General features: G+C 46.1%; 6 protein-coding genes across 6 annotated transcripts; 3 read left to right on the top strand and 3 right to left on the bottom strand.

The window, feature by feature from the left end:
* Positions 1 to 46: 46 nt before the first annotated feature.
* On the top strand, positions 47 to 3,166 carry JR316_0002297 (Mechanosensitive ion channel protein Msy2; the record flags this gene model as incomplete). The annotated part of the gene is made up of 15 exons (XM_047888091.1): positions 47 to 205; positions 258 to 386; positions 434 to 519; positions 616 to 705; positions 752 to 1,032; positions 1,083 to 1,302; positions 1,353 to 1,425; positions 1,475 to 1,644; positions 1,692 to 1,821; positions 1,872 to 2,126; positions 2,265 to 2,400; positions 2,452 to 2,529; positions 2,603 to 2,848; positions 2,909 to 2,946; positions 3,002 to 3,166. 15 exons carry the CDS (start codon positions 47 to 49, stop codon positions 3,164 to 3,166), a joined length of 2,256 nt encoding a protein of 751 aa, XP_047753014.1.
* A 248-nt stretch (positions 3,167 to 3,414) lies between these two features.
* On the bottom strand, positions 3,415 to 4,893 carry JR316_0002296 (DNA-directed RNA polymerase II subunit RPB3; the record flags this gene model as incomplete). The annotated part of the gene is made up of 5 exons (XM_047888090.1): positions 3,415 to 3,744; positions 3,802 to 4,056; positions 4,523 to 4,644; positions 4,697 to 4,746; positions 4,802 to 4,893. 5 exons carry the CDS (start codon positions 4,891 to 4,893, stop codon positions 3,415 to 3,417), a joined length of 849 nt encoding a protein of 282 aa, XP_047753013.1.
* An 805-nt stretch (positions 4,894 to 5,698) lies between these two features.
* Positions 5,699 to 8,564, top strand: JR316_0002295 (Long-chain-fatty-acid--CoA ligase FadD13; the record flags this gene model as incomplete). Its single annotated transcript, XM_047888089.1, has 19 exons — positions 5,699 to 5,732; positions 5,795 to 6,040; positions 6,110 to 6,172; positions 6,227 to 6,260; positions 6,317 to 6,612; positions 6,672 to 6,736; positions 6,803 to 6,934; positions 6,991 to 7,051; positions 7,104 to 7,200; positions 7,256 to 7,390; positions 7,441 to 7,486; positions 7,538 to 7,575; positions 7,627 to 7,710; positions 7,761 to 7,801; positions 7,861 to 7,956; positions 8,030 to 8,058; positions 8,108 to 8,280; positions 8,339 to 8,391; positions 8,443 to 8,564. The coding sequence occupies 19 exons, from the start codon at positions 5,699 to 5,701 to the stop codon at positions 8,562 to 8,564; spliced, it is 1,845 nt and encodes a 614-aa protein (XP_047753012.1).
* Positions 8,565 to 8,707: 143 nt separating this feature from the next.
* Positions 8,708 to 10,779, top strand: JR316_0002294 (uncharacterized protein; the record flags this gene model as incomplete). The annotated part of the gene is made up of 5 exons (XM_047888088.1): positions 8,708 to 9,449; positions 9,496 to 9,563; positions 9,619 to 10,076; positions 10,135 to 10,324; positions 10,381 to 10,779. 5 exons carry the CDS (start codon positions 8,708 to 8,710, stop codon positions 10,777 to 10,779), a joined length of 1,857 nt encoding a protein of 618 aa, XP_047753011.1.
* A 69-nt stretch (positions 10,780 to 10,848) lies between these two features.
* JR316_0002293 (Quinone oxidoreductase-like protein 2-like protein) lies at positions 10,849 to 12,343 on the bottom strand (the record flags this gene model as incomplete). Its single annotated transcript, XM_047888087.1, has 9 exons — positions 10,849 to 11,002; positions 11,057 to 11,102; positions 11,161 to 11,227; positions 11,304 to 11,374; positions 11,426 to 11,605; positions 11,668 to 11,733; positions 11,800 to 11,862; positions 11,917 to 12,145; positions 12,212 to 12,343. The coding sequence occupies 9 exons, from the start codon at positions 12,341 to 12,343 to the stop codon at positions 10,849 to 10,851; spliced, it is 1,008 nt and encodes a 335-aa protein (XP_047753010.1).
* A 319-nt stretch (positions 12,344 to 12,662) lies between these two features.
* JR316_0002292 (E3 ubiquitin-protein ligase ptr1) lies at positions 12,663 to 24,718 on the bottom strand (the record flags this gene model as incomplete). The annotated part of the gene is made up of 21 exons (XM_047888086.1): positions 12,663 to 12,766; positions 12,818 to 13,115; positions 13,169 to 13,351; positions 13,403 to 14,790; positions 14,850 to 17,021; positions 17,073 to 17,252; positions 17,303 to 17,369; positions 17,431 to 17,739; positions 17,793 to 17,964; positions 18,020 to 20,774; positions 20,830 to 20,898; positions 20,953 to 21,044; positions 21,101 to 21,653; positions 21,710 to 22,001; positions 22,059 to 22,577; positions 22,635 to 22,756; positions 22,808 to 22,987; positions 23,037 to 23,103; positions 23,154 to 24,263; positions 24,324 to 24,620; positions 24,680 to 24,718. 21 exons carry the CDS (start codon positions 24,716 to 24,718, stop codon positions 12,663 to 12,665), a joined length of 10,968 nt encoding a protein of 3,655 aa, XP_047753009.1.
* Positions 24,719 to 24,763: the final 45 nt, after the last annotated feature.

Raw genomic sequence — 24,763 nt, 5'->3', positions numbered from 1 at the left:
ACCGTGGCTATTGTCACACCATCACAATCTCACTTTTCAATCCAACATGTCCTATCCACACGATCCAGAGCGTGCAGGTCTCCCCAGCTCTGGAAACAGTCCAAAGGCAAGGCAGCAAGGTGATTATCTCGAACTCGGAGGCGGCCAGTCCGGTCTGAGCCAGAGTGATTTAAGGCTACCGGATGGCCAAGTTCCTGTCACAAAGGTAAAGAAACACCATTACCCGTTCAACAAAAAATCCTCAATGCATCTACCAGGTCGGCAGGGTATACTCTTACTTGGTCAGTGCCTCCATCGTCACCCGCTGGATACTCTTCATCGTTCCCATCCTCGGTATCATCTGGATCCCGGGCATACTCAACCTCACCTCTTTCCCAAATGCCAAGGTCCGTCCTCTGGTTTCGTCTTTCTGCAGTTGTTGAAAGGTATCTAGGTTTGGGGTGTCAAGTTGATCTGGTGGAGTATCTGGTTGAGTGTGCTATGGGGAGGTGCGTGTGTGTCTAAAATAACCCGCTCAATGTAAACTGATTTTGTGTAGGGTACTGGGCTGCCCTTGCTGTTGCGCAAGTATTTCACGAACGTGTTTTAATTTCAACGCGCTTACCGTCACCATAGACGCATCGCACCTTATTTTATCAGAGCGACTGTCGGCGTCGTAGCCGTCAGCTCGCGCCGCTACATCGACTGGCTGCAGGCTCTCCATCGGTACATCAACCAACACTTTTTCTTACCCCGACTGACCATGCGCCAGATATATCGCGCTCTTTGCATGGACTGTTGCCCTCTGGGCCTCTTTTAGCCCTCTCATCATCTCACATCAGGACGGTCGCACGGACACCGTCGTCATCACCAACACCACACTTGCCAACCTCGGCGAGGCAGAAGTCAATGGCGTCCCCTCCAGGAGCGTCGCCGCCGTCAGTCTCATGGCAAAACTCTTATTCTCGTTCCTCCTCTGCACCGCCCTCCTCCTCTTTGAAAAGTTTTCCATCCAGTGGATCGCAGCCAAATTCCACGAACGGTCCTACGCCGGTGAGCAGCTTTCTTTCCTCGGTGCGTTGATTCCTCTCATCTTGCAATAGACCGCATCCAGGAGCAAAAGTTTGCCGTCCGCACGCTCGTCACGCTATACCGCAACTCGTCAGAGATTCCTGGTCGTTCGGATACGCTTGGCCGGGGACACACGCGCGAAGTCAGCGTCAATCCCAAGCGTCTCTTCCGCAAGTTCAGGGAGGGCGTCAGGTTCGCCACGACCACCACAGCCACCGCGTTTGGAAACGTCGCCTCAGAGATTGCTGGAAGGTGCGTGGTGTCGCGGTCCTGGACCAATGTTATATTTAATCCCGGGATAGTTCTGTCCTCCAGCCGAATTCTCCTCAGGCGATCATCAAGACTGTGCTAGAATCTGCCAACAAATCGCGTTTGGTACGCGTCTCGGCTTTGTTGCTATTTTCTGGTTATTGAATGACGTTAGCTTGCTCGTCGGCTTTATTACTCTTTTGCTAAAAAAGACGCGGAGTATTTGCTTGTTGAAGATATTCAGCGGTTCTTTCCTACCAAGGAAGATGCGGATGCGGCATTTGCACTGTTTGACAAGGACGGAAATGGGGATGTGTCTAGAGAAGAAATCGAAATGGCCTGCCTGTGGGTTTTTTTCCTGTGCATTGCTATTTACTTAACTTTCATTGCAGTGAATTTCACCGCGAGCAATTATCGATCGAGAATTCGATGCGGGACCTTGATAGTGCCGTTGGTCGCTTGGATAATATCTTGATGACGGTCTATGTCATTATCGCAGGATTGATCATCGCCGTTGGCCTGGTGCGGCAAAGGTCTTCTTCACTTCTGCAAGGCTCTAAATTATATTATAGGAAGCACAATTGGTCACTCTCGTAACATCAGCCGGGACGCTGATTCTCGGATTGAGCTGGCTAATTGGTGGAAGTTTGCAAGAGGTGTTGACGAGTATCATTTTCCTCTTCATAAAGCACCCCTTCGATGTGGGCGATCGGGTCGTTCTCAATAAGGAGACGTATACAGTCAAAGAGATCCGTCTGCTCTCCACCGTTTTCCTGGATTCAAATTCGGGATTGGTACAGGCCCCTAACAATCAGCTGAATACATTGGTACGAATCTATTTCTATTATGTTCCTGACCCGTGGCTGATTTACTGTGGGTTCTAGTTTATCCAAAATATCCGTCGTAGCCCTCAGGTAACGCCCTTTGCTGTGTATTGTATTGCAAGCATCTGAAAAGAAATGTAGATGTCGGAGACATTTACGTTTGATGTTGCGTACTCGACTTCGTTTGAAGATTTAGAACGACTGCGCGAGAAAATGTTGGCTTTCGTCACAGCGGAGCGAAGGGACTACCAGTCAGTGTTTGATGTCAAAGTCAAAGGTGCGCTTTTTCCGCGTTTGTAGGACTCGATTTTTTACGTTGTTTGTCCAGACTTCCCTGATCAAGGTCGAATGACTTTATCTGCTGACATCAAATACAAGAGCAACGGACAGCAAGCTGCGTTGAAATGTCAGTCGTTTTTCTGCTCTAATATATTTAAATCTTACGTCAGTTTTTAAAATCTGCTCCCCCTTCTTTACAGCAAAACGTCGAAACAAATGGATATGCGCTCTTAAAGCCAGTTTGGGCGAACTCAAGATCTATGGGCCGAGCGGAGATCCCAACCCGCCACCTGGTGTCACTCGATACACCAAAGTCCCTTGGGAAACTATTCAAGCCAACGACCGTAAAAATGCTGCTGGTACTGCTCCACAGATGCCACAGGCTAATCTGGAGCAAATGCCCCCTTTGGGCGGATGGCAATTGAGCGATAAAAACACGGCGATTCGTGAGTTTATTACACCATATTTCCCTTTGATGGTTGTTGTTTGATTTTTTTTCTCCTTAGTTGATAATACCGATAGTGTATTTGGGGACTCGGCAGATGTGAGTGTTCCCCTCTTCATTCTCATTCTTAAATCTGATGTGTTTTTCTATACAGCTGTACCCGCGACGAGAGATGTCGCAGGACTCTGTTTTCGGGGATAGCGCGAGACAGAGGGGCGCAGCGACTACCACTGCATCACAACCACCATCTGCTTCCAGAAATCTGCAGCCTTCCGGTCCTCCACACCCGGCTGATGTCTTTGAGATGAGACCTCGCTGATTCGCTGATTCTGGCTCGGGCTTCTTTTCTGCTTTGGCAAATGGAGACTTTGGAATACTGACCGCTTATTAACTGTATACATACATTCCCTGAACTAGACTTGATCAAGATCGGCTCGGGGGAAAGAAATTGACATTCTTGCTGAGCAAGATTATTACTATACTATTTATATACCCAGATCTCTCTGTTTTTGCTTTTATAATGTCTTTCTATTACTACTTTTTTGAATAAATACAAAACATAGAGTATTAGACGTTCCAACCATTCGAGCGCCGCTCTGGACTGCCCCATCCAGCGTTCGCACCAGTCCCCCAACCGCCACCACCACCACTCGGAGTAGGCTGACTGCTCCATGAGCTGGACGCTCCTCCCCCGCGTGATGGACTCGTCGATCCGCCCCATCCTGTTGTCGCTGAAGTATTGGCCGGTGAAGTCCAAGTCGCCCCGCCTGTCCATGGATTGTCGATCGCCGGCCCATGCCCGTTAACTGTAACGTCATTGGCAACCATATCGTGCTCAGGTCCACTTTTCAGACCCAGAATGAGGTTGGCTAGCTTTGTCTGAAGTTCTGCCAGACCCTTGGAATAAACGGAGATTAATGGCTGGAAATTAAAATACATCAAAAATATTTTTACCTTCATTACAACTTCTTGTGGTCCAAGGCTGCCGTCAGTCTCAACCTCAAAGTAGAATTTGTTGGGTTTCGCATTGAAATCAAAGGGTTCGTCGTCCCTTGGTGCTTCTTCTTCTTTCGCATTTTCACTCAAAGGCCACTCTCCCTTGATATCCGTCTCGTACCAATACGTTGTATGTCGTAATTTATTGTACGGGTCGTATTCGAATGAGACGGCTGAACATGGGGAAAACTTGGCGTGTTCTTTTGCGATACCCTAGATAAGGTTTGTTAACTAAAGAGTAAAATCAAACTGAACGATACGACACATGCCTTTTTGGCCGTACACCGTATCTTCAACTCTTGCCCCTTTCGAATTTTGGTAATAAGCACCGGTGCCCGCCCTGGTTCATCTATCAAGATGGCAGTGGGTTAGTCCCTGTCCGCGTTTCGCTAGCACTTGGTGTCATTACTTTTTCCGACCGGATACCCAAAGAATTCCCCACGCTTCGACAATTCTTCGCCGACATCATCTTGCTGAGGTATCATTCCTTCGATATCCGTATGAGGGTATGGGATGACTTCGAGGTGGTTGCTTGTCACGTTCATTGTATTGTCGTCGTGGCAGGCAACGTTTAAAACCAGCATCAGAGAACAAAAGGAACATCCGGCTATGCATGTACAATCCTGGGTATATTTTAAGTGGTATGTGGGGCAGGAATAATCAGCAGAGATCAACTTACCCGAGTGTATCGCATAGCTTCATCACAGTTGGTGCTTATAAGAGGTATCATTCCCAACCGATGGGCAATAAACTCGTCGGGCAGAACTGTGGTATTGGTTTCGATTTCGACCATATCAATGGCTGGGAAGAACATTTGGTGAGTGGCATGGGTCCGACGTCTCAAAACACTGACCGACTGTAGGAATGTCTGCCATCATAACTCGTCTTAGAGAGTTGGCGAATCTTTAACAGTAATGTAAATTCAGCAGAGAAGAGCAACTGGGCTTGATGAGCTCACGCCAAGTCAACATTTCCTAGCACAAAGTTGACGCGGTCCTTTTTGAGTTCGCGAATACGGACAGTGGGTTCCAGATCTTCGTTGGACTGCATTTTGGAGAGCACAAAGTAGAGTAAGCGCGCGTAAACTGGCAAAGGACCAAGGGAGAGCGACGGTGTTGATAAATAACAAGAGCAAATAGAAAAGAGAGTTGGCTCGCCTGCCAAGTTGTCAGTGGTTGAAGCCTCTATTCCGCGACGTCTGTTCTGTACCGCTTGGCCGGAGATGTCGGTTCCTTGCTATGTATAACACGGATGTGGTGACGAGCATTCGGGAAACGCGTGAGTATATTAATGAGGTGTATTGTGATGGATAGTCTCACCAAGAGACCTCTTGTAGACAAATGGTCCAGGGAGGTGTATGGCGCTGCTCTGGTCGCGCGGTTCGGTCCCGAAATGAAATATGTGTTTAATGTGCTATAGTTCTTGATGAAATGTGGACTGTCCTCGGATACCCCGGAGATTGTGATTGATGTTAGCTAATGGCTTATCGAATGGCCATACATACCACCATTGACGTGAACAACTGTTGTCAATATGGGTCTATCAGCTCGTGTCTTTTCCCTTGGTCGTTCTCTCTAGCTTGTACACTGCTTGGATCTCTTGCCCTATTTTTGAAGGGGCATCGGTTAAACCGACTCTATAAGGCAATCATCGCTGCTGGTCCGAGGGAAGCAGCAACTCCGCGGATAACGACAGATTGAAGATCATTACATTTCTTCCTATCCCTGACCGTGATAGTGGGGTGTTCCGTGTGGTGACACTATTCTCCTTATGCTCTCGTCTATATCCATAAAAGCACCTCCATCAACCCTAATTTTCTCGACCACGGTTCTCTTTCATTCCACTAGAACACAAAATGTCTTGGAAACCACTGCGGTCGTTGGCCGAATGTATCTACCTTTCTGTCATACCGCTTTTTCTTATTTTCGCTGACGGCGCGTACTTCTCTTAGCCGAGTCTCTCCTTACTGCCCCAGGCACCGTTCATGAAGTTGAGACTGTTTTCGTCGATGGAAGACTTCAGCGCGTCTACAAAAACCTCTGGCCTTCCCTGCGTGAATTTTGGCTTTCCGCTGTCTCTCAGTATTCAGACGACACGTATGTCGTATATGAAGATCAGCGCTTGACATACTCCCAGGTACATGCCCGTGCGGTTCGGGCGGCGGGGGTCTTTAGGGATGTCTTTGGAATTAAAAAAGGTCAGTCTTCCTCTCCTCTTGTCTTTCTTCTTTTTGAGCTTAACAGCAGTCTTTTCCTTTTGATTGCAGGCGACAGGGTAGGCATTTGCTCGCGTAACTGTCCCGACTATCTCGTTGCCTTCTGGGCGTGCCGTAGGTTTCGTCTTCTTCATCCAAACGATCTAACTGATTGGATTTGCATTGCAGACCTTATCGGAGCGGTGTCTGTGCTAGTCAATGCGTAGGCTCTTTGATCTACAGGCGCATACACGCCACTCTAACTGAGCTCATAATTAGCTGGCTGCCCCAAGAGCCCTTGCTGCATTGTTTGGTTAATACCCAATGCAAACTCGTCATCTTCGATCCAGAAAGAGCCGACTTGATGCATTCCACCATTCAAAAAATTCAACACACGGCTTCAGAACCTGTCTCATTCCTTGTATTCGACTTCAAAGAACATAACAATAGAGTTTGGGAAGGCATAAGATCCTTCGGCGACAGCCTAAACGACTACCGTGTGGATGGGGCAGGGGTCGTCGATACTCCAATCGTGGTTCTTCCTGAGGATAATGCAACTTTAATTTTTACCTCGGGTAATTGACATGGTTTAGTGGATCTTCTATGTATTGATTTGGTTATTGGGGATTGACAGGTACAACTGGGCTTCCCAAAGGCGTGCTTAGCACACAGCGACAGTTTTTGACAAATGTTTATAATGTATGTTGCATCTCCAGTGGTTTCCGGTGCTTGCTAGTATGCACTAATTATATGCACGTGTTTTAGGTCCTTGTCGGTGGGTTTCGCGCGAGCATAAGAAGAGGGGAAGACACGCCAAAAGTACAAAGAACGGTTCCGCAAAAGGGGACGCTCGTCACTGTTCCACTGTTCCATGTCACTGGCTCAACGAGTTTCTCAGTTAGTGAATTCTTCCTTGACTAGATACGCCGCTCGATCTTTTTGTTTTGTTATAGATGATGGCAACAATGACAGGGATGAAAATAATATTGACTCGGAAATGGGACGTTGAAGAAGGTAAGATTTATCCGTAATGTGATGCTTTTATATATTCTGATCATATTACCAGCTGTACGGTACGATAAAGTATTCGTATTAATCAATGTTGCTCGAGTTCAACAATTTCTCAGGTTGATCAAAAGCGAGAATGTTTCCGTGGCTGGCGGGTGAGGTCGTTGTCCGTTTTTAAAAAATGTACAGTTACCTGATCAAATATTTTAGTGTGCCATCAATGGTCACCGACCTCACTCTAAGTTCTTTGGTTGGGCATCCTCTAGAAGGCCTTCTATTCGGAGGTGCACCGGCTCCCGCGACGCTCGTTCTGAGAGCAAACAAAGCCTTTCCCACTGCGACCATGTGGGTGCGAATCGGATCTCATATGACTTTTTTTGAAACCATACGCACAGGATACAAGGTTACGGATTGACAGAGACGAATTCTATCGCTGTCTCTGTAATTGTCGCACGTCGATTCCATAATCTGCTCGCTAATTTATAACTCTAGCTTGCAGGAGAAGACTATGTTGCCCGTCCTAGCAGCACGTAAGTCATGTCGATTGTTTCATTAATGTATTCAGGTTAACATTCCCAAAGTGGCCGTGCGTCTCCTGTTAACGAAATCCAGATAGTTAGCGAAAATAAATGCGTCCCTGCTGGTGTTGCTGGCGAAGTTTGGTTGTGAGTACACATAGTATATTCCCGACCCATAAAATTCAATTCTTCCACAGGCGCGGTCCCAACGTCATGAAATGCTACTGGCGTGACCCAGGTAAGTCTCATGCCCAGTCAGCAGGTCTATTGAGACAGTTTTTTTAACTCTGGCAATAGAAGCCACAAATGCGTTAATAACTCAAGACGGCTGGCTTAAAACAGGCGACGTGGGCTACCTCGACGAGGAAGGTTTCCTTTATATAAAGGACAGAAGTGAGTCTCATGCCTTTCCTAATAATATGCCACTAATTTTTGCTTGCTTTTACGTTCTAAAAACAAGTCAAAGACATTATCATCCGCGGTGGAGAGAATGTTGTAAGTGATATTTGTTCAAGCTGTAGATACTTTTACCTAGCTGTTCAAGGATTCCGTGACTGTGGAAAATGCGTTGTATGATGATCCTCGGATATTAGAGGCTGCCGCGGTTGGAGTACCAGACGAACGCCTTGGAGAACTAGTAGCCGCAATCGTGTCCATCAGGCCTGAATTCCAGGGTCAAATCACGGAGGATACACTTATAGCACACGCAAAAACCCGGTTCGTCAATGTTGTGGTTTGTACTATCCGAAACGGAGCTGATATGTGTCGCACTCAGCCTCCCCAAGTTTGCTGTACCCGTTATGATAATCATTTTAGATACAACATTTGGTGAGTCTCGACGACGCATCTTCAGCTCACCCTCTAATAGGTTATTTTCAGAGCGTACCCCTTCAGGAAAGATCCTGAAAGGCGAGCTCCGAAAAATCGCAAGGAGCCATTGGGAATTGCGGCGTCGAGGTGGGAATGGGAAAGCTGGACGGGAAGCACTGGCAAACCTCTAGTCACTGCTGACCCAAGGATATCTATCACAGGCAAGCATTGGTTTTCAATGCTTGCCTGCTACTCATGATATAATTTTTGGATAGGGTTACTTAGATATGTACACTTATGGTATCATATTACGTAATTAACAATATACGATAAAATGAACCTGGAAACCCACTGGGCTCTTAACCCCGTAAGAAATGCCTCATCCTCCATGACTAGCAATCCAAAGCAACCTGAACATGGCTATGCTAAATTTTTTCATCTTCACAGGGAAAATATTCGTGCTCACCTAAATGGCAGCCAGGACTCTGAGGAACCATTGTTGCCATCTTTCTTTCCACCTGCGTCATTTTGGACTGCGTCGGAAAAAGATCTTTTCTTCCATGGGCTTTCTGTCTTCTCTCGTCTCCGTCCCGATCTGATTGCGGAACATATCAAGACCAAGAACACCTTAGATGTCTGCGTTTACTTGGATGCTCTTCATACAGCTTCTTTGCAACACAGTCCTGAAATACCTACTAGAATGTCGTTAGACCCCGCTATGGAGGTTTCTGAACGGTGGATCGAACATGAAGAAATTATGGCACAGGAGTTGGCTACCTCTGATCGATGTTCCTGGAGCTTTGGCGCAAAAGGCGTCGATAATAATCAGAATCGAGCAAAATGTTCGTGTCCAAATGAACCTATCCGCAAAAGTCTACCTGCCGGTTTTGAGTTGGAAGCAAATGGTTATCTTAACCATCTGGACCCAACATGCCTTACAGTGATTGAAAGTGTCATTCGTGAAGCAGAACCAGAACCAGAAAATGAAGACCTTCAAAAATTTCCCCCTCTTGAATTTGCGACAGGGTCCACGCTGATTGATTCTGCCTCAAAAGACCCTGCATCAGTTGCATCAAGTGAGCACACTGCAGTCCCTTAGGCCCGTTCTTAATAATTCAGCAGGAGCAGGCGAACAACCCAGTGATTCAGACGACCATGACGATGTACCAATGGAAACTCAGTTGCCAATGGTAACCTTCTGTTTCCCAATGTAGCGTGTATATATCTCATATAGCTCTGCCCCAGCTTTCTGATGATGTGGAAAAGGAACTTTATCGTCAAACATTGCTACGTCGCCGTCTCAGGAAACGGCTATATATGCGGCGTAAACGAGCTGAACAAACTGGCAGAACAATTATCATGGAAGATGGAAAGTTGCGTCCGGGTCGGCCCAGGAAACGTGCAAAACTATCCAATGTTCGGCAAAAAGGGCAGAGTAAAGATGGATCCATTGAAGGCCCTGACAGGGAACACGATGACGACGAACCTTTACCCATGCCCGAGGCGTTGAAAGAACCCACGCAATTATCTTCAGAGGAGGCTGACGCAGACGAAGATTTAATCAATGAAAAGCAGGGTCTGGGCGGCGCTACAAAACCTTACCGGGTCAAAGAATTCTTCCAAGAAAGCAACATGGATGGTCAGGCTTTCTCCAGAATCGACTTAAACTTTTTTAATCTGTCAACCTTGGGGAGATTACTACGGTATGTAATGAATCGATTATCATGCGACCACCTCATACAACTGCTTCACCTATTTTAGCCTCTTCGCCTCGCTCAACAAATCTCCGAGGAAATTGGACGACGTTTCTATTTCAACACAAAGCATACAACTCATGGTCAATATCACAAAGGAATTTGTGTCCGAACTTATCCGTCATGCTATCATCACCAAGGAACAAGAGATTCGCATGAAACGTTCACTGAGGGTTTGGAAATATGACCGTGATGAGGTATGAAATGTTCTGTTTTGAAGCCTGTCTATCGGCCTGCTCACCGATCAATATAGATCAATCATGAAAACGTAGCGGAGTGTCTGGCCTCCATTGGGTTGGCTAATATCAGCAAAGAGCAGTATTTCACGAAACTATTGAAGGAGACAAAGCTTCGCTCGAAAAACCGCTCATACCCTGACGGAGATCTTTCCGGAGATGAACAACTAAATATTCCCTCAGACCCAGCACAGCCTGCAGGGTTTATTCTTCCCCAATCCTTGCAGTGGTGTTCATTACCTCATTATCAACAGTTTTACCCCGATGACGATTTATTGTCGGAATCCATCGACGAGGAACAAGTGAAAAAAGAACTGGCCGACGAAGACATTCTTGACAAGGAAGATATGTTGCGATCGAAAGACTTTGAAGTATTGTTATGGGAAAAGAATAGGATTGGTTCACACATATCATAGGGTACTCAAGTATTTACTAATTTTTTATACATGTATCAAAGTACATATACACTAGTTTTCAGATAAATTTCATAGCCTGGCTTTCTCTTGTTCATCCTTTACTCTAATGATGGTTTTGCCCCAGGTTTCTCTTCTTTCCAAAGCGGTTAGTCCGTCAACAAGATTCTCGAGCTTGTACACGGTGTCATAAATAACGGGCTTTACTCTACCCGAAGCAAACAAACTACAAAGGATATTTGAGTTCGAGATAGCACTAACGACGGTTCGTAAGACTTACTCCAGAATGTCTTTCCACACAGTTGGTACGCGTTCAGGTTCTTTTTCTGAATGAGGGAGAGCAAATCAGCGCCTAGTTCAGGACAAAAAAGAACGCGAGCTAACGAGTATAAGCGCCCCAGTGGAGACCGAGAATGGCCACGTTTTTCAAGAGAACAAGGTTCATGGGAATCTAAAAAAAGTTGGAGTAAGAGTGTGCTTTTAAGTTCATATTCATATTTTATTCATGCACTAACTGGGATACTCACCTTCTCGATAGTTCCAGCAGCGAATCCAATTACCAAAGCTCTTCCTTTCCATGCAATACATTTCAAAGAATCTGGATATGCAATGAGCAATCGTAATTTCGAGGCAAGTGATGCATTCAAACCATTGATCAAGCCTACTGGGTCGTAAATGACGTTCACTCCTTTTCCGCTGGTCAGAGCCAAAACCTCTTTTTGCCAGCCAGGGACAGAGTAGTTTACGCCGTGGTCTGCGCCGCCAACGCGTTTTGCGATGTCGATCTTTGCTTGTGAGCCCGCAGCAGCAATGACATTGGCGCCGAGAGCTGACATCAAGGCAAAGATACGATGTTAGAGTCCAACACGGTCTGGAGCATCCTTCACACACCTTTCGCAATCTGAACAGCAGCAATACCAACACCCCCTGCGGCAGCGGTCACCAGAACCCATTCACCTATGTGTATATACCGACATTTGAGTGTCAAGTCGTTATATACGAGCTCGTCGCTGGACAACGCACCTTTCTTGAGTTCAGCCCTTCCAACAAGGGCTTCGTAACTGGTGGGCCATGTAATGAACAAACCTTGTGAATCTGAATAAGCAATTGATCCGCTGAAAGACATGTATGTTGATTTACCTGCACCTTGATCAAATGAAATATTGTCGGGCAAAGGGATGACATTCCAGTGGGGAACAGCAACCTTGTCGGCGTAGCATCCCTGTGCTGAGCCAAAAACTCGCTGACCTCGCTTCAGGTTGCAGCCTTTTGGTATGGGTGAATCCTGGGAAATCTTTCCGGCAAACTCTGCCCCTAGAATGAATGGCAGTGGCGGTTTATTCTGATATTTGCCTTGTGATTGCAATATCTAGATGTGAGAAATGATTCAGCACCGTAGATTATACAAAATGGATGATTCAAAGGTGGAACAGACATCAAAGAAGTTGAGGCCGGCACTGTACACATCAACGAGAACATGCTCTGGACCCGCCGTAGGCTCCGTTACATTGTCAGTAACAGAGATGTTGGAAGGGTGAGTGAGTTCCTTTACAACGAAAGCACGCATAATGAGGGATGGGAGTTGTTTCGAAGAAACTGGGGTATGTATGAGGCGAACTCCATTCGGGTAAGGCTGCTATTTGAAGTAAACATGTCGGTGGACAATTGCAGGCGTTGAAGTAAGCTCTGACCGGTTATGCTTGTTCCCGGTCCGATGAGCAATATCTGCTTACGCTATCACTCGAGCTTTTAGGAGGTTAAAACAGGTTAGTAGTATTACAGGTCTAATATGATTCAGTCGTTGTGTGTATGTGTATGATAATTGTACATTGAAAGTTGTTCGACTAGTCGCCAGTCCACTTCAACCCGCAATCTTGTTACAGTGTTTAGCTGAAGGCAAATCCTTCACCACCCTCATGAATAGCCATCAATAATTGTTGCCGCAACATTTCGTAAGATGTGTATTGGGGAAGGTCGATTTGATTGAAGCCTACAATCAATAAAGTTAGCGATGAAAAAAAAACGAAGTGCCTCGACGTACATGTGTGAGCTTGAGGAAGTCGATCAGGTTCGCCATAGGCACGATGAATAGAGAATTTTTGGACTCCTTGTACCCCTTGAAGATCCAGGAAGCCACTAAGTGGGACTCTCGAAGTGCCCGTAGCGAAGCTAAGGACCTTGGCACGTTCTTCTCGGTTGAAAGATTTGAGAGCTCTCCACCACCAGACGATGTTAGGATCTGAGCTTGTGTATCCATTATATTCGGTAGCGGCACGCCATTCATCGACATCGATATCAGGTGTGCCAGAAATTAAAAGTTCAAGTTCTTGCTCATTAAACTTAAAATGGTCCATGTGAGTAGGTTGTATTCTTCGTATGAGTCAACACTTACGATAGTTATCAAATCTTTTGGGATAATCTCGTAGAACCCGCTCGAGAGGCTTTCAATCTGGTCTTTGATAGATGAGTACAAGCGATACTGAGCAGATAACTGCACAAATTCTCGTTTGTTTTCTTGCGTGACCGGAATTCCCTCTCCTCCATCTTTCAAAGGCACGATGCGATTGACACCGAACTGTGTGAAAAGCGTTAGTAAAGGATTATACATGCAAAAATGAAAAGGTACCTCATCAGCTTCAACGCTAAAAGTGAGATCGAGAGCAGTTGGATCGTTCTCGAGGATCCAGCATAACGAGTTGTAGTATTCAGGATCCACCCATTCGACATCTTTGTAGTCGACAGGCTTCCCGAGGAGTTGTCGATACAAGCTTCGCGCAAAGTATGCATCCAACAAACGCCCATCGTAAATGGCTTTCCCAATGACACGACCAACGAACTTGAAGAATGACAGGTGCTCAGGGTTTACCCATGAATTTTTATTAGGCTGGTAAGTCAATTTATCGGCTGCACATGGTTGGAAGAGAGCGTTGTTCGGATTAAACATTTGACGAGCCAAGATCTGGAACCACTCCCGGGTCAGACCACCCGCGTCGACGCCCTCTTCATCATAAAATCGAACACTAAGTTTCCCGTGCTTGATTTGCTCGCCGGTTTTGCGCTGAAGATACAGGAAACTATCTTCGAAAACACGAGCACGACGCACGTTCAATTGCAGAGTACCATAATGTTCTCGAATATGAGGCTTCCTGTGTAGTTGCTGATTAAAGTAGTTACGCTTGTTGTCGAAGTCCAAAACACGAGAATTGTTCACTAGAAGTGAAAAAGACCCACTCATTAAAGATGGGTTGTTTCGGACCATAAGGTTCAGAATCTTGCGGTGAGCATCCGTGAAGCTGATAAACAGGTCTTCCATGGATTCTTTCGGAGTAGCAGGGGATCTCGGAGAAGTTGACGCCCGTATGGCCCGCAAAACATTTCCTGAGCCTTTCGAGGCCACGAACTTGCAAACCACCATCAAGGCCTCGATGAGAGGAAGCAGAACAGTAGCAACCTGTGCGGTTTCTGCATTCTCGCTTATGAGAGATAAACAATCCCCTAGCCTGCGCCATAGTGGAGTAAACCTGAAGGATTCGTATATAGCCTGAACTTTTTCAACGTCATCAACAGATGTTGTTGATTGACTTCCGCTAGATGGTGGCTTTGGAGTATACATATAATCGATCGTCTTCAAGACACGAAGAAGTTTTGCCTGGGTGGAAGACGCCGGAGAGAACTTGGTGGCGACCGAGCTCACCATGACATTGCTTTGAGATTCTTGCAGGGCAACAGCTAATTCGTCCAAATCAGCATATAATGTTTGACCAAACTCTTGGGCTTTAGCCTTCAGCTCGTTTGCAATGACATCCCGTGAGTCAGGAATGTAGGACAGATGTTGAATCAAGGCCAAACTTTGCTGGAATGTTCTACCTGAACATTCACCGATTGTCAAGATGTTAACGATGAGTCGCAGTGTGCTATTGGGAATCTGAGGAGGATGAGGCAATAACGCCTTGTCGTCGACAGAATCAGAAGGTTTGGTAGATCCAGAAGCGTCGGGAGCAGAAGGTGCAGAGTCTATTCCAGAAAGCATCAGAATTAGGATTGAAAATAAAACAAAGATAATACAAGTTTACCTGTTGACACCACGGGAGCATCTGCAGCTTGATTGGAGGGTGCCGGAGCAGATGTGTTGGTTCCAGTTGAGGATTCAGGGGCGGGAGCTGTTGATATTGATTGTAAGGAGGATGAAGGTAAGCTTGATTCCTGCGATTTTGTCTGGTCCTTCAAGCTGGTCAACGGGCGGGTGACTGTGGCGAGTAAGCCAACTACCGATTCAAGAATAGCTGGTGTTCGTAGAAGATTTTGACGATCGAGAAGATTCAAGAGTAAAACAAGCGGATAATGAGTTTGTGGGTTTTGTTTCTCTTTCCCTTTACCCTTCTTCAGGTTCGTTCTTCTAAGGCCTGCAGGGATGTCATGTTCGGTGAGGAAAAATAACGAAGAGAGTTCATTGGTTGTGACGATGTAAGTCAATGCCTCCAGACATCTTTGCGCAATTAAATCCGGAACTGTTTCCATTTGCGAAGGTGGTAATGCCAGAGCAGCAACATGATCAGCAGTTGCCTTTTGTTTTCCTGCAGCCTTAGGCGTCTGAGGTTTTGTATCACGATTGCGAACCGACATCTGGGCAAAACTTTTGTCGACTGCGGCGAGATCTGCAGTACCGTCTTGCAGGATTCCGAGCAATATATTGAAAAGATCTATCCTGGTTTTGGCATTTTCGCAAATGTTAACAAGGACTTTGAAGAGCAAGGTTTTTTTCAGAACCTGAGGGAAGAACAACAAGCGAACCAAAACTGCAACACTGGGACGATCCAAGAGCAAGATGGCATCATGCTGGGGTGTATATTTACGAATAGGAGTTGTACCTGGTACGTTGCGGGCAGGTATACGAGAAGCCAAGGAACGGCCCCCGTGTAATTCGTCTCGATACGCTCCTGCTTCTGCGATCATATGAGATGGGAGCGATTGAATAAAACCATCATCTTGGTCTAAGAGAACAGCTTGACGAAGGGTAGGATCCAGGCTGGCAATGAAACTGGCAGGATCAATTTCGGCGGCTTCTCTGACAGGAGCCCTAGCACTCTCTTCAACCGTCCGACGTCTAGCTCTTTCCATGGCTTCCTGCTGGATAATCTCTGCACGTATTTCAGGAGGAAGAGCATCAAGAAATTCAGAACTAATTTGGGAATCAGGGGGACGCTCCACTCGTGAAGCCTGTTGGTCCCTAACGTGTTGGTTTAATACCTCTTCTCGCATATCATCTGGAAGAGCCTCGAGGAAAGTGGGATCGATTCCTGTATCTGTGATGTCGACTGCACTTCCATGAATCATGACAGTTACGCGTTCTGGTGGATTATTGGTCGCCTCAGACGATGATCCAGCAACGACTTCTTGCGGAGGAACAGCTATGGCTGCGGCTATTTCTGGTGCGGCAGGAGAGACGGGCCTTGCCAAATCATGAGCGTCAATCATAACAGTGTCTGCATCTGTTGGGTTGGCATCTGACATCGCCAAATCCGTCGTGGGTTGTTGTGTTTCTGATTCGTCTTGGGAAGGTATATGTAAGATGGCAGGTGTTACATTTGCATCTCTATTAGCAGCCTCATCTGTTGGAGTTTGCTCGGGCGTCAAGACCTTTTCTGGAGCTTGTTCACTCGGCTGCTGACTGTTTGCGACTTTCTCTGCCTCAGCCTTGGCCGCTTCTTCAGACTTCTTTTTACTCTCTTCTTCCTCCCGCACCTTAGCTGCCTTGATAGCCTCAACTGCGGCGGGAAGCAATGCCAACGTAACGTGATTGGCTAATTTCACCACGCGTTCTCCGACAAAGTCACCATGAAGAATTTTCATCTCCTCCGCCCATCGCTGCAATGTACCGAGGGGGTCAAACTCACGGCCGTGCCGACCTCCTTGGGGACGAGGCACCCTTTCACTACGACTCGAGCCTAGGAAGCGCCTACTATGATGCAGGATTGTCCCAGCAGGGACCTCGATTCGGAATGTTTCACCGCCTCCTGCTTCACGAGATATGATTTGCTGCAATACTTGAATTGATCCTTCTCCAAGCATTTCGTCAATTGTCTGAAGGAAATTTGGCGGGCCGTTGCTAATGATTCTTTGCGCATGCCTGAATCCTCTGAGTTGGTGGTTATTTGAGCGACTGGCCGTTGACATGTCAAGTAAGAGAGGATGCGTAGTCGTCTCTGGCGCAGGAGCAGTTCTAGAACGGCCAAAAGCTTGCGATTCTATATGTTATGTTTCGTAAGATCGTTACAAAGTGAATATGAATGACCAACCTGCACTGCGATGTCGGCGGTGAACAAATAAACCTCCAAGATCTCTGGCAGCCGAATTGACGAAGGCCTCTCCAAAGCTGAATATCCCGTCATTGTGGAAATGATGATGATCAAGTGCAAATTCATCTTCATCGGAGGCCATTTCAGGCTCATCCTCTTCATGATTAACTTGGATAGGAACTACACATTGGTCAATCACTTTCGGTGATAGACTTGAAAGACTCCCTTACCTCCATGTCCCGCTTCATCGGCATTATCTAATGCCAAACCCAATCCGTCACCATCATCTTCCATGTCCTAAAATGAGAAGATGATTATTTTGTTGTTCGTGAAAACGAATAAGGTTGTTGAAAATTACCTCCCACATCATTCCTTCTTCGTCCTCATCTTCAGCATCTTCTTCGTCGTTATCGTCTTCTTCACCGTCGTGTTCTTCGTCCTCTTCATCAACATCATGATTCTCAACGAGGCCCTCTTCATCTTCATCTTCCCCTTCAGTCCAGACCTCTCCATCTTCCCCATGTCCAAGATCATCCTCTTCACCCTCCGATTCAGATGCTGATGTGTCCTCGCTGCCAGTTTCTTCACCATAGTCCATTTCAACGTCCTGATCATCTTCATCTTCATCCATATCCTCATCTTCGTCGTATTGACCATCATCCATTTCCTAGCAGCATTTTTATGTCAATATATGAAAGGACAATCTTGGCGTTAACGTACCCCAGCATACATTCCGAGAGCTGAATTTCTGTACAAATCGGGAGTTTCCTCCCGGTTGTCATCCTCCATATCTTCATCCTCTGATTCAGAGTCCGCCGAGACGCTGTCTTCTTTCACAATATCTTCTTTGGTTTTGGTAGAGCTCCTGCTCATTTTTATGGCAATTTTTGTTCTTAAGATGCACAAAATTTAGTAAATTTACCTTTCATGGACATAACAATACTCACAGATATTCAAGAGGACGAAGAATGGCAGCAACAAGATTGCGAACGTTAGGGTAGTTGAGGTCGACTTCCGAGAGGGCCGTTGTAAGAATAGCTACGAAGTTCTTCTCCAACATTATTTTGGCCAAATGTGTCGGGATATCTTCTTGATGCTTCCGCGAATTGGAATTGACACGGGCAGTTAGCAATCGATGGCATAGATCAGCCAGTGCGAGCAATCTTCCATATCGAGATTCAGTGTTGTCCGATGTCGATGAAACATCCTTGATGGCACGACTGATAGTCTCCAATACAAATTTCCGAACATAAACCAAATCTGTTGACACATCTTTTATGTCCGGTGCCGACGAGGTATCCATGCATAATGCGCCGATGACATTCATGGCCCAGCTGCAGAGCATGCCCCTATTGCGCTGTTGCTTTGAGTCAGAGGAAGAATTGATAGTTCCATACGTCACTAAATCAGAAAGAAGGAAATGTAAGGTTGCGTTTCTAAACTTATTGGTGGGTTCCTTGACAGTTTGGGGTGACCGCCTTTTGGTGGAATATGACAGGAATGCGATCTTGCAGGAATCGTATGAGAAAAGTAGTTCAGTCAAACATTGCATCAAAAACGATGCATATTGATGTTTGTCCTGGATATCAATTTGAGGAGATGCGGCCACCGTGCCACCCTCCGATAGACCAGAGGTAGTTGACGTTGCAGGGGCAACTAATGTCTGAGAGGTTTGGGGATCTGGGATTTGTTGTGATTGCTGTGCAACTGTTGAGTCCAATTTAGCGGCAACAACGGGTGTCGTTGACGCTGGGATGGGCGCATCTTGGATGACTTTGACAGTAGTCATAAGTTCGCTAACTAATAAAGAAACCACACTCTCCACAGATTTTTGAGGAATATTAGATGGCAAACTAGATGGGGCGTCAACTTGCATTTCTGAAGACTGTTCCTGTCCCGTTGATGGCAACTTTTGAATAGATGCGGAGTCGTTCTGCAATTTTATGTGTGGCGAAGACGAATATGGCTGTTCAAGTTGACAGAGAGACTTTGTCGTATCGATGAAGATATCAACATCTCGGAGTGCAATAGCGCTGCAACTTCTTACAAAACTGGTGACATCGACTATTCTAACTCTGGGTTGCGTTAGATATCGCTTAATGGACTGCTGCATAACGTTTTGGATAATGGAAGCATCTTCCACAACATGGCGCAAAATAGTGGCAACATAAGATGAGCCACCACTCACAGGCGACACCCTGAGGCGTTTGAATAGGTGGATAAGCCCATCGCGTTTCACAAATTGACCTGCCATGTCTCTGTCCCGAGTCAATAGAACGAATAATCGTAAGACAGATAATAATTCATCAGCTGGTAAATCGTCGACAGCGAGTAGACGCAGACAGAAGTCGAAAACAATTGTCCGAGCATCCGTTCGTGGAGGGCCAACAGATCTATTCTCTGGCAAGATGGGTTCACCTTCTTTTGGCAGATTGATTGAGCGAGGTTCATCAGAGAGCGTGAAAAGGGCCTCAGTAACCAGTAAATGGGCAGCAAGCCATCGGGGAGGATGTTCGGGATCGACACTTGAAAGTAATAACGCCAAAAGGTGGTCCATCAAGACGTTTCGCAGATCTTGGTCTAATGAAGAAGGTTTTTCGCACAGAACCAAAGCCAAAAGGCGACACCTATTAGCAAGGGGTTGTTCCTGAACATCCAGAGCAAATGCTGAAAAGGCTTTAACATCGTCAACAAGATCGCGAACTGCCTGCTCTTGATGCTTGCTCGATTTTGTGAATGTAATGTGAAGATCGAACAGAAGAGAAAGGTGTTCATCGATGAGCAACAATGATTGTCTGCTGATACTCGCCCGTAAAGGTTCACGAGCCTCCTCTAATAATTTGTACCACTCCTCCGAAGATTTACCGGGCGTGCTCAAGCTAGCTTCGTCGATTTCAGGAATGGGGGGTGGTGATGGGGTGTTTTCTTCCGTGGGGGTCTCAACAGATTGGGCATCATTGTCAATTTCAGAATGGTCTTGATTTTCTGTAGCAACGGGAGCGGGGGCTGGGGCTGGGGCTGGGGCTGGAGTTTCTTGAACAGGATCAGGCGGTAAAGGGAAGGGGTTTGATAAGAGTAGCTCGGTCGCGCTATTGACATTATTGTGGGTCCTTGCCAAAGCACGCTCTGCAGCAGAGCGGGGGAAACCCATGTCAGTTAATATTTGAATCCGACTTTCATCTGGACCTGTTGGCCTAGTGATAGTCACAGGAGTAGGCCCAATGTCAGGCATGCTCGAGTCAGATTTAATTTCTTCGCCTTCACCGTTCACCAACTCAAGAACTGTCCGGACTACAAACCTGCTTACACTAAGAGGTGCCTGAATAAGCCAAGAGGCTTCCCAGAGTTTGCGGATGAGCGGCAAAGCAGCGGATCGTAATTTGACAAGGAAATTGTGAGGTTCAAAATAGCTCGGGTCAGTCTCTGGTTTGTCACGAGTGACTATGAGCAAGGTCTGTCCCGACTCGAAGAGCGGTTTCGAAGAAACGACAGGGTATATGAGGTGCAAGGCTACCTTCATAGCACTATAAGCATGCAACAACTCTTTTTTCTCTGTTTCTGAACGTGAATCCTCTTTGATTGCAGTGATGACCTCGATTCTATCAGCCAGTGACGAGCAGATAGTAAAGATAGCATCAAATCCACGAGACTGATAGAAAGCAAAGAGCTCCACTGTATGAAGAGTATTTGTAACTGTGCGCTCTAGGATATTTCAAATACGTAAAATGGACACGTTGATACTAAAGACAAAACGTACCATCAATGAGTAGAAGAGCAAACAGTGCAAATATAACACTATAATAATTGTACTGAGCAGCCTTGTTGTCTATCCAAGACGATATCCTCAGTCCACGTCCACATTTGAGTGAAAAGAACATACCAAAGTCATTGATATTCAAGTGTTTCAACATGATATCAGCAACGATCTTTGATGATTCTTTGATTTGCTTCTTTTGCAAAGGATCTGGATTCCTACGAGCATGGAACATCTTGACCATAGCTAAATGCAAATTTAATAATTATTTAACAAATATGATATTTCCAACTTGCCTTGGAAAAACGGAGCCAGCGCATTCGGCAGGCCTTGAGTGATATGTTTCAGAGAAGATGCGTTCCAGTCTCTAGGGCCATCTTGCTTATTAGTGTTATCTTTGCCACCCGATCCCAAGGTAAGGTCTGTCCCCAGGTGGGTACCATTTGAAGCCGTTGCACCATTTCTGGCACCAGAAGGATGGGAAAGAGGAAGTAGACCAGGAAGAGGTGGGACAGGGGGTAACTCTATATTAGTTTGATTGGGTGACCCTTCCAGGGGCGATGATGCAGCACTAAGTTGAAGATCGATTCCCTTCGAATTTAACCCTAAGTTGAGAGTAATGTTCTCCCAGATGCTAGCACGGTGGAGGCATCCAAGGTCAGTCAGCACTTGCAACGGAGTGTGCTCCATCAGTGTCTGGAGTAGTCCTATGGCTGCCCTGCCTTGGGCTTGACCAGCGGTGGCAAAGACGTCGGATAGCAAGGTTATACGAATGTGGAGAGTAACCAAACTTCTGAATTGACTATTCGCGAGTGAGGCGTCCCCAGCTGCAAAAAAGGGTCGGTAACGGCTCAAAGAAGATGACAAATGTTAACAAACTTACCAGCAAGATCAACGAAGGGAAGCAGTTTCGAAGATTCCATGATTGGGTCCCAGAAAAATTTGGTTTCCTTTAAAGACGCCTCCACAATGTCGGACAAGTGAACTAAAGTTTCGACTGTCGCCACTTCGGTCATAGTCCGTAATACTTGAACCATGGAATCTGATGCTACACTATTTGCAAAGTCGTAAGGTAGGCAGGGTAGTCCGGTCAAACGTCCAAAGCGTTCAAGCCCATCAGTAGTGGTCACAAAGTCCTTGCAGTGAGGAGGGTGTTGGAAGAAACCTTCCAAAAACTAGATATTGAGGTATGAGTGTTTTGTTGTCAACCATGCGAATTACTTCCAACATACCCGTCCAACAACATCGATGTAAGATACGACGATGTTGTCATGATTCTTCAAGCTTTCATCTTCCTCTATCTCGTCGTCATTAACCAGAGAAGTTGCTTTCTCAGTGGTCTTTTCCGATGCTTTTTGGGGAGATATACCTGACAACTTTTCTGGGAGGCTATCATCTTGCATTGTGACATCATCATCGACAGAAGTGGTAGGTGCCATTGGAACCAATTGGTACCATTGTTTAATGTTGGGAGTAGGTGAGTAAGACATGCCGAAATCTTCAATGCGACCCAGGACAGACTTCAGAGCCTCGAAAACAGGTGTTTTCAGAGAAGGGTGGTGACGAATCAATTCATCGACAGCTGTCCCAATTATTACCGCGTTTTCCTTGTCAATCAAGACTTTCAGATGCTTCTCAGATGTGAAAATCGAGAAAATCCCCGGAATGATGCTTGGTCGTTTGGACAACAACGCCTGCCCTACGTCATTGAGACATAACGCACCGATTGCGTTGGGAATAGCTTGTATGACCTTGTAGAAAGTCATTACTTTTCTTTAAGATGACATTAGTTGGGAAATATTGCTTACTTCGATGGACGGCTCTATTCCAATTTCAATGGCATTGTAAAATGTCTCAGGTAGCCCGGCCTCTTGAATTATGGCTAGTGAAGTAGGTTCGTTGTGAACAAAGGTTGACATGATGTTTATAGCTGCATATTGTGAATAAGAATTTGTATAATTGACTTCATAGCGCCTCATACCAAGTGGGAAAATGTTGGGCCCAAAAAGCCCACGATATTCAATGATCTTCTTGATAGACTTGAGCAAGGACATATCGATTAGTCCACGTAAGCCTTCAGCAGTCCCCGAAGATTGCATCATTCGATGCATAGACCGGAGAATGTGCTTTAAAATGGCTATACGTTGAATCGGAAGTTCACCTTGTGGAGACACTTAGTAATTATTTATGGATGGTAGATAAAAACATACCTATACCGGTGAGAGCACAGGGGTGAAATTCACTGGAGTACTCGTTAATATCAAAATCGATTTCATACTGTTGAAAAGATTTAGACAGTGACTGATAGTAATCAAGAACGAGCAAACCTCAATCCTATCAACAAGCACATCAACTCCGCGAGCTGCACAAAACAAGGTGAAAGCGTTCGTGAAACTATAGAGCACATTATCAACTAGTTGCATCGTTTTAGAGATGACAGGGAGTCTGAAGGGGGATCTGTTTTCCATTATCTGGATTAACAGGGGAATCAGGCCAGCACCAACAACCATATTGCCACCTGAAGCGTGGGACGCAATATATGTTATGAATGACAACAGAGCTTCCACAAAGGCGTGAGGAAGTTTGGACTCGGGGTTGGACACTTCCGCAACCATATTGCGGACAAGTGCCATCAATATACCATGATTGACGCCCGCGTTAACAGCGGTGAGTACTTCTTGTACTTTGTTCTTGTACCTTGCGAGAGCATCCAATGCGGCGATTGCAGCGGTTTGGACGATTGTAGGAACTCCTCGATCGACTTGAAGAAGTTCAGCAATATGCCCAATGAGATCGGGTTCATAAAGAAACAAAGCCGATGTCGCTTGGGATTCAGTGTGGGTGTGGCCAAAGATGGCGATGGCTAGTAAACGTATGACGACCAACTTTTCACGTTCCTTTTTCCTGCCCGGGGACAAGGAAGAAGCCGTTCGGATTCTGCAAAGCAATTCGAATATTTCGCTATCTGGTATTGAGTGCGCTTGAATGGCACTCGCGAGGACGTTCATAATTGGCTGTGCAGCAATGGTTGACTCGTCCAGGCGAATATTGATGGCACTGGAAGGAGGGCTCGGTCCTGAAGGTGCTGTTGGTTTACGTGGAGTGGCTGGAGTCTCCAAAACTTCTTCAACGGGCTTCTCAATTTCTGCTCCATCTGAGGAGTCTGTCCTGTAAAAATTGAAACTGACTTCGCGGGCCTCCGGTGGGACACCTTCCAATTCCTCGCCAGGTTTGTCTCCTGCCAATTCAACGAGTCCAATTCCGTGTTCGCGTAGATGCGGCCATCGCTTTGCCAAAGATTGAAGCCTATTAGTGGAAATGCTAAGCGCGTGCGAAACAGCAGGCTGTGCGGAATACTGTTGTGAAGGTCGAAGCAAAAGGTTCAACGCCAAAATGAGGATGTCAAGATCCGAGGTAGATAATAGACTGTTCAATCTCTATTATGAAGTGGACGGCGTTAGGGCATGCAACATTAACAAAGGACAAGGAAGACTTACGTCGTAGGAGTTGAACGTCTTTCTATTCGTGGAGTTCTCCAGAAGGAGTCTCTCGAAGCGAAGAATTTCAGCGAGAAGATCCCTCTTTTCCGGAGAGAATGGATCTAGCTGTAGCTTGTCCACATTGTACTCGCGAATAACTTGGTCCATGAGGTCGTCGAACTTGTTAAGTACTTTCACCCAGGCATTGAGATCAGAACGGGGCCATTTCCAGGCATCCACATCTTTCAAAATTTGTACTAATTGTTCATTGGAAGCGTTAAGAAGATTGGAGATAAGTTCAGTCACTTGAGGCGGCTGGATCGATTCAAGTAAGCACAAGAAACGCGCGATTCACAGAGAAAGGATGAACGAACTGGAGGTATCGCCTTCTTAGATTTAGGAAGGATCTTCATTTTCCTAGGCTAAGCCTGAGGAAATAGAGAGTATATGGTATACAC

The sequence above is a fragment of the Psilocybe cubensis genome, chromosome 2 (genome assembly GCF_017499595.1).
Source record: "Psilocybe cubensis strain MGC-MH-2018 chromosome 2, whole genome shotgun sequence".
In the NCBI taxonomy this organism is placed as follows: domain Eukaryota; kingdom Fungi; phylum Basidiomycota; class Agaricomycetes; order Agaricales; family Agrocybaceae; genus Psilocybe; species Psilocybe cubensis.
This window is presented reverse-complemented; position numbering and strand designations above follow the sequence as displayed.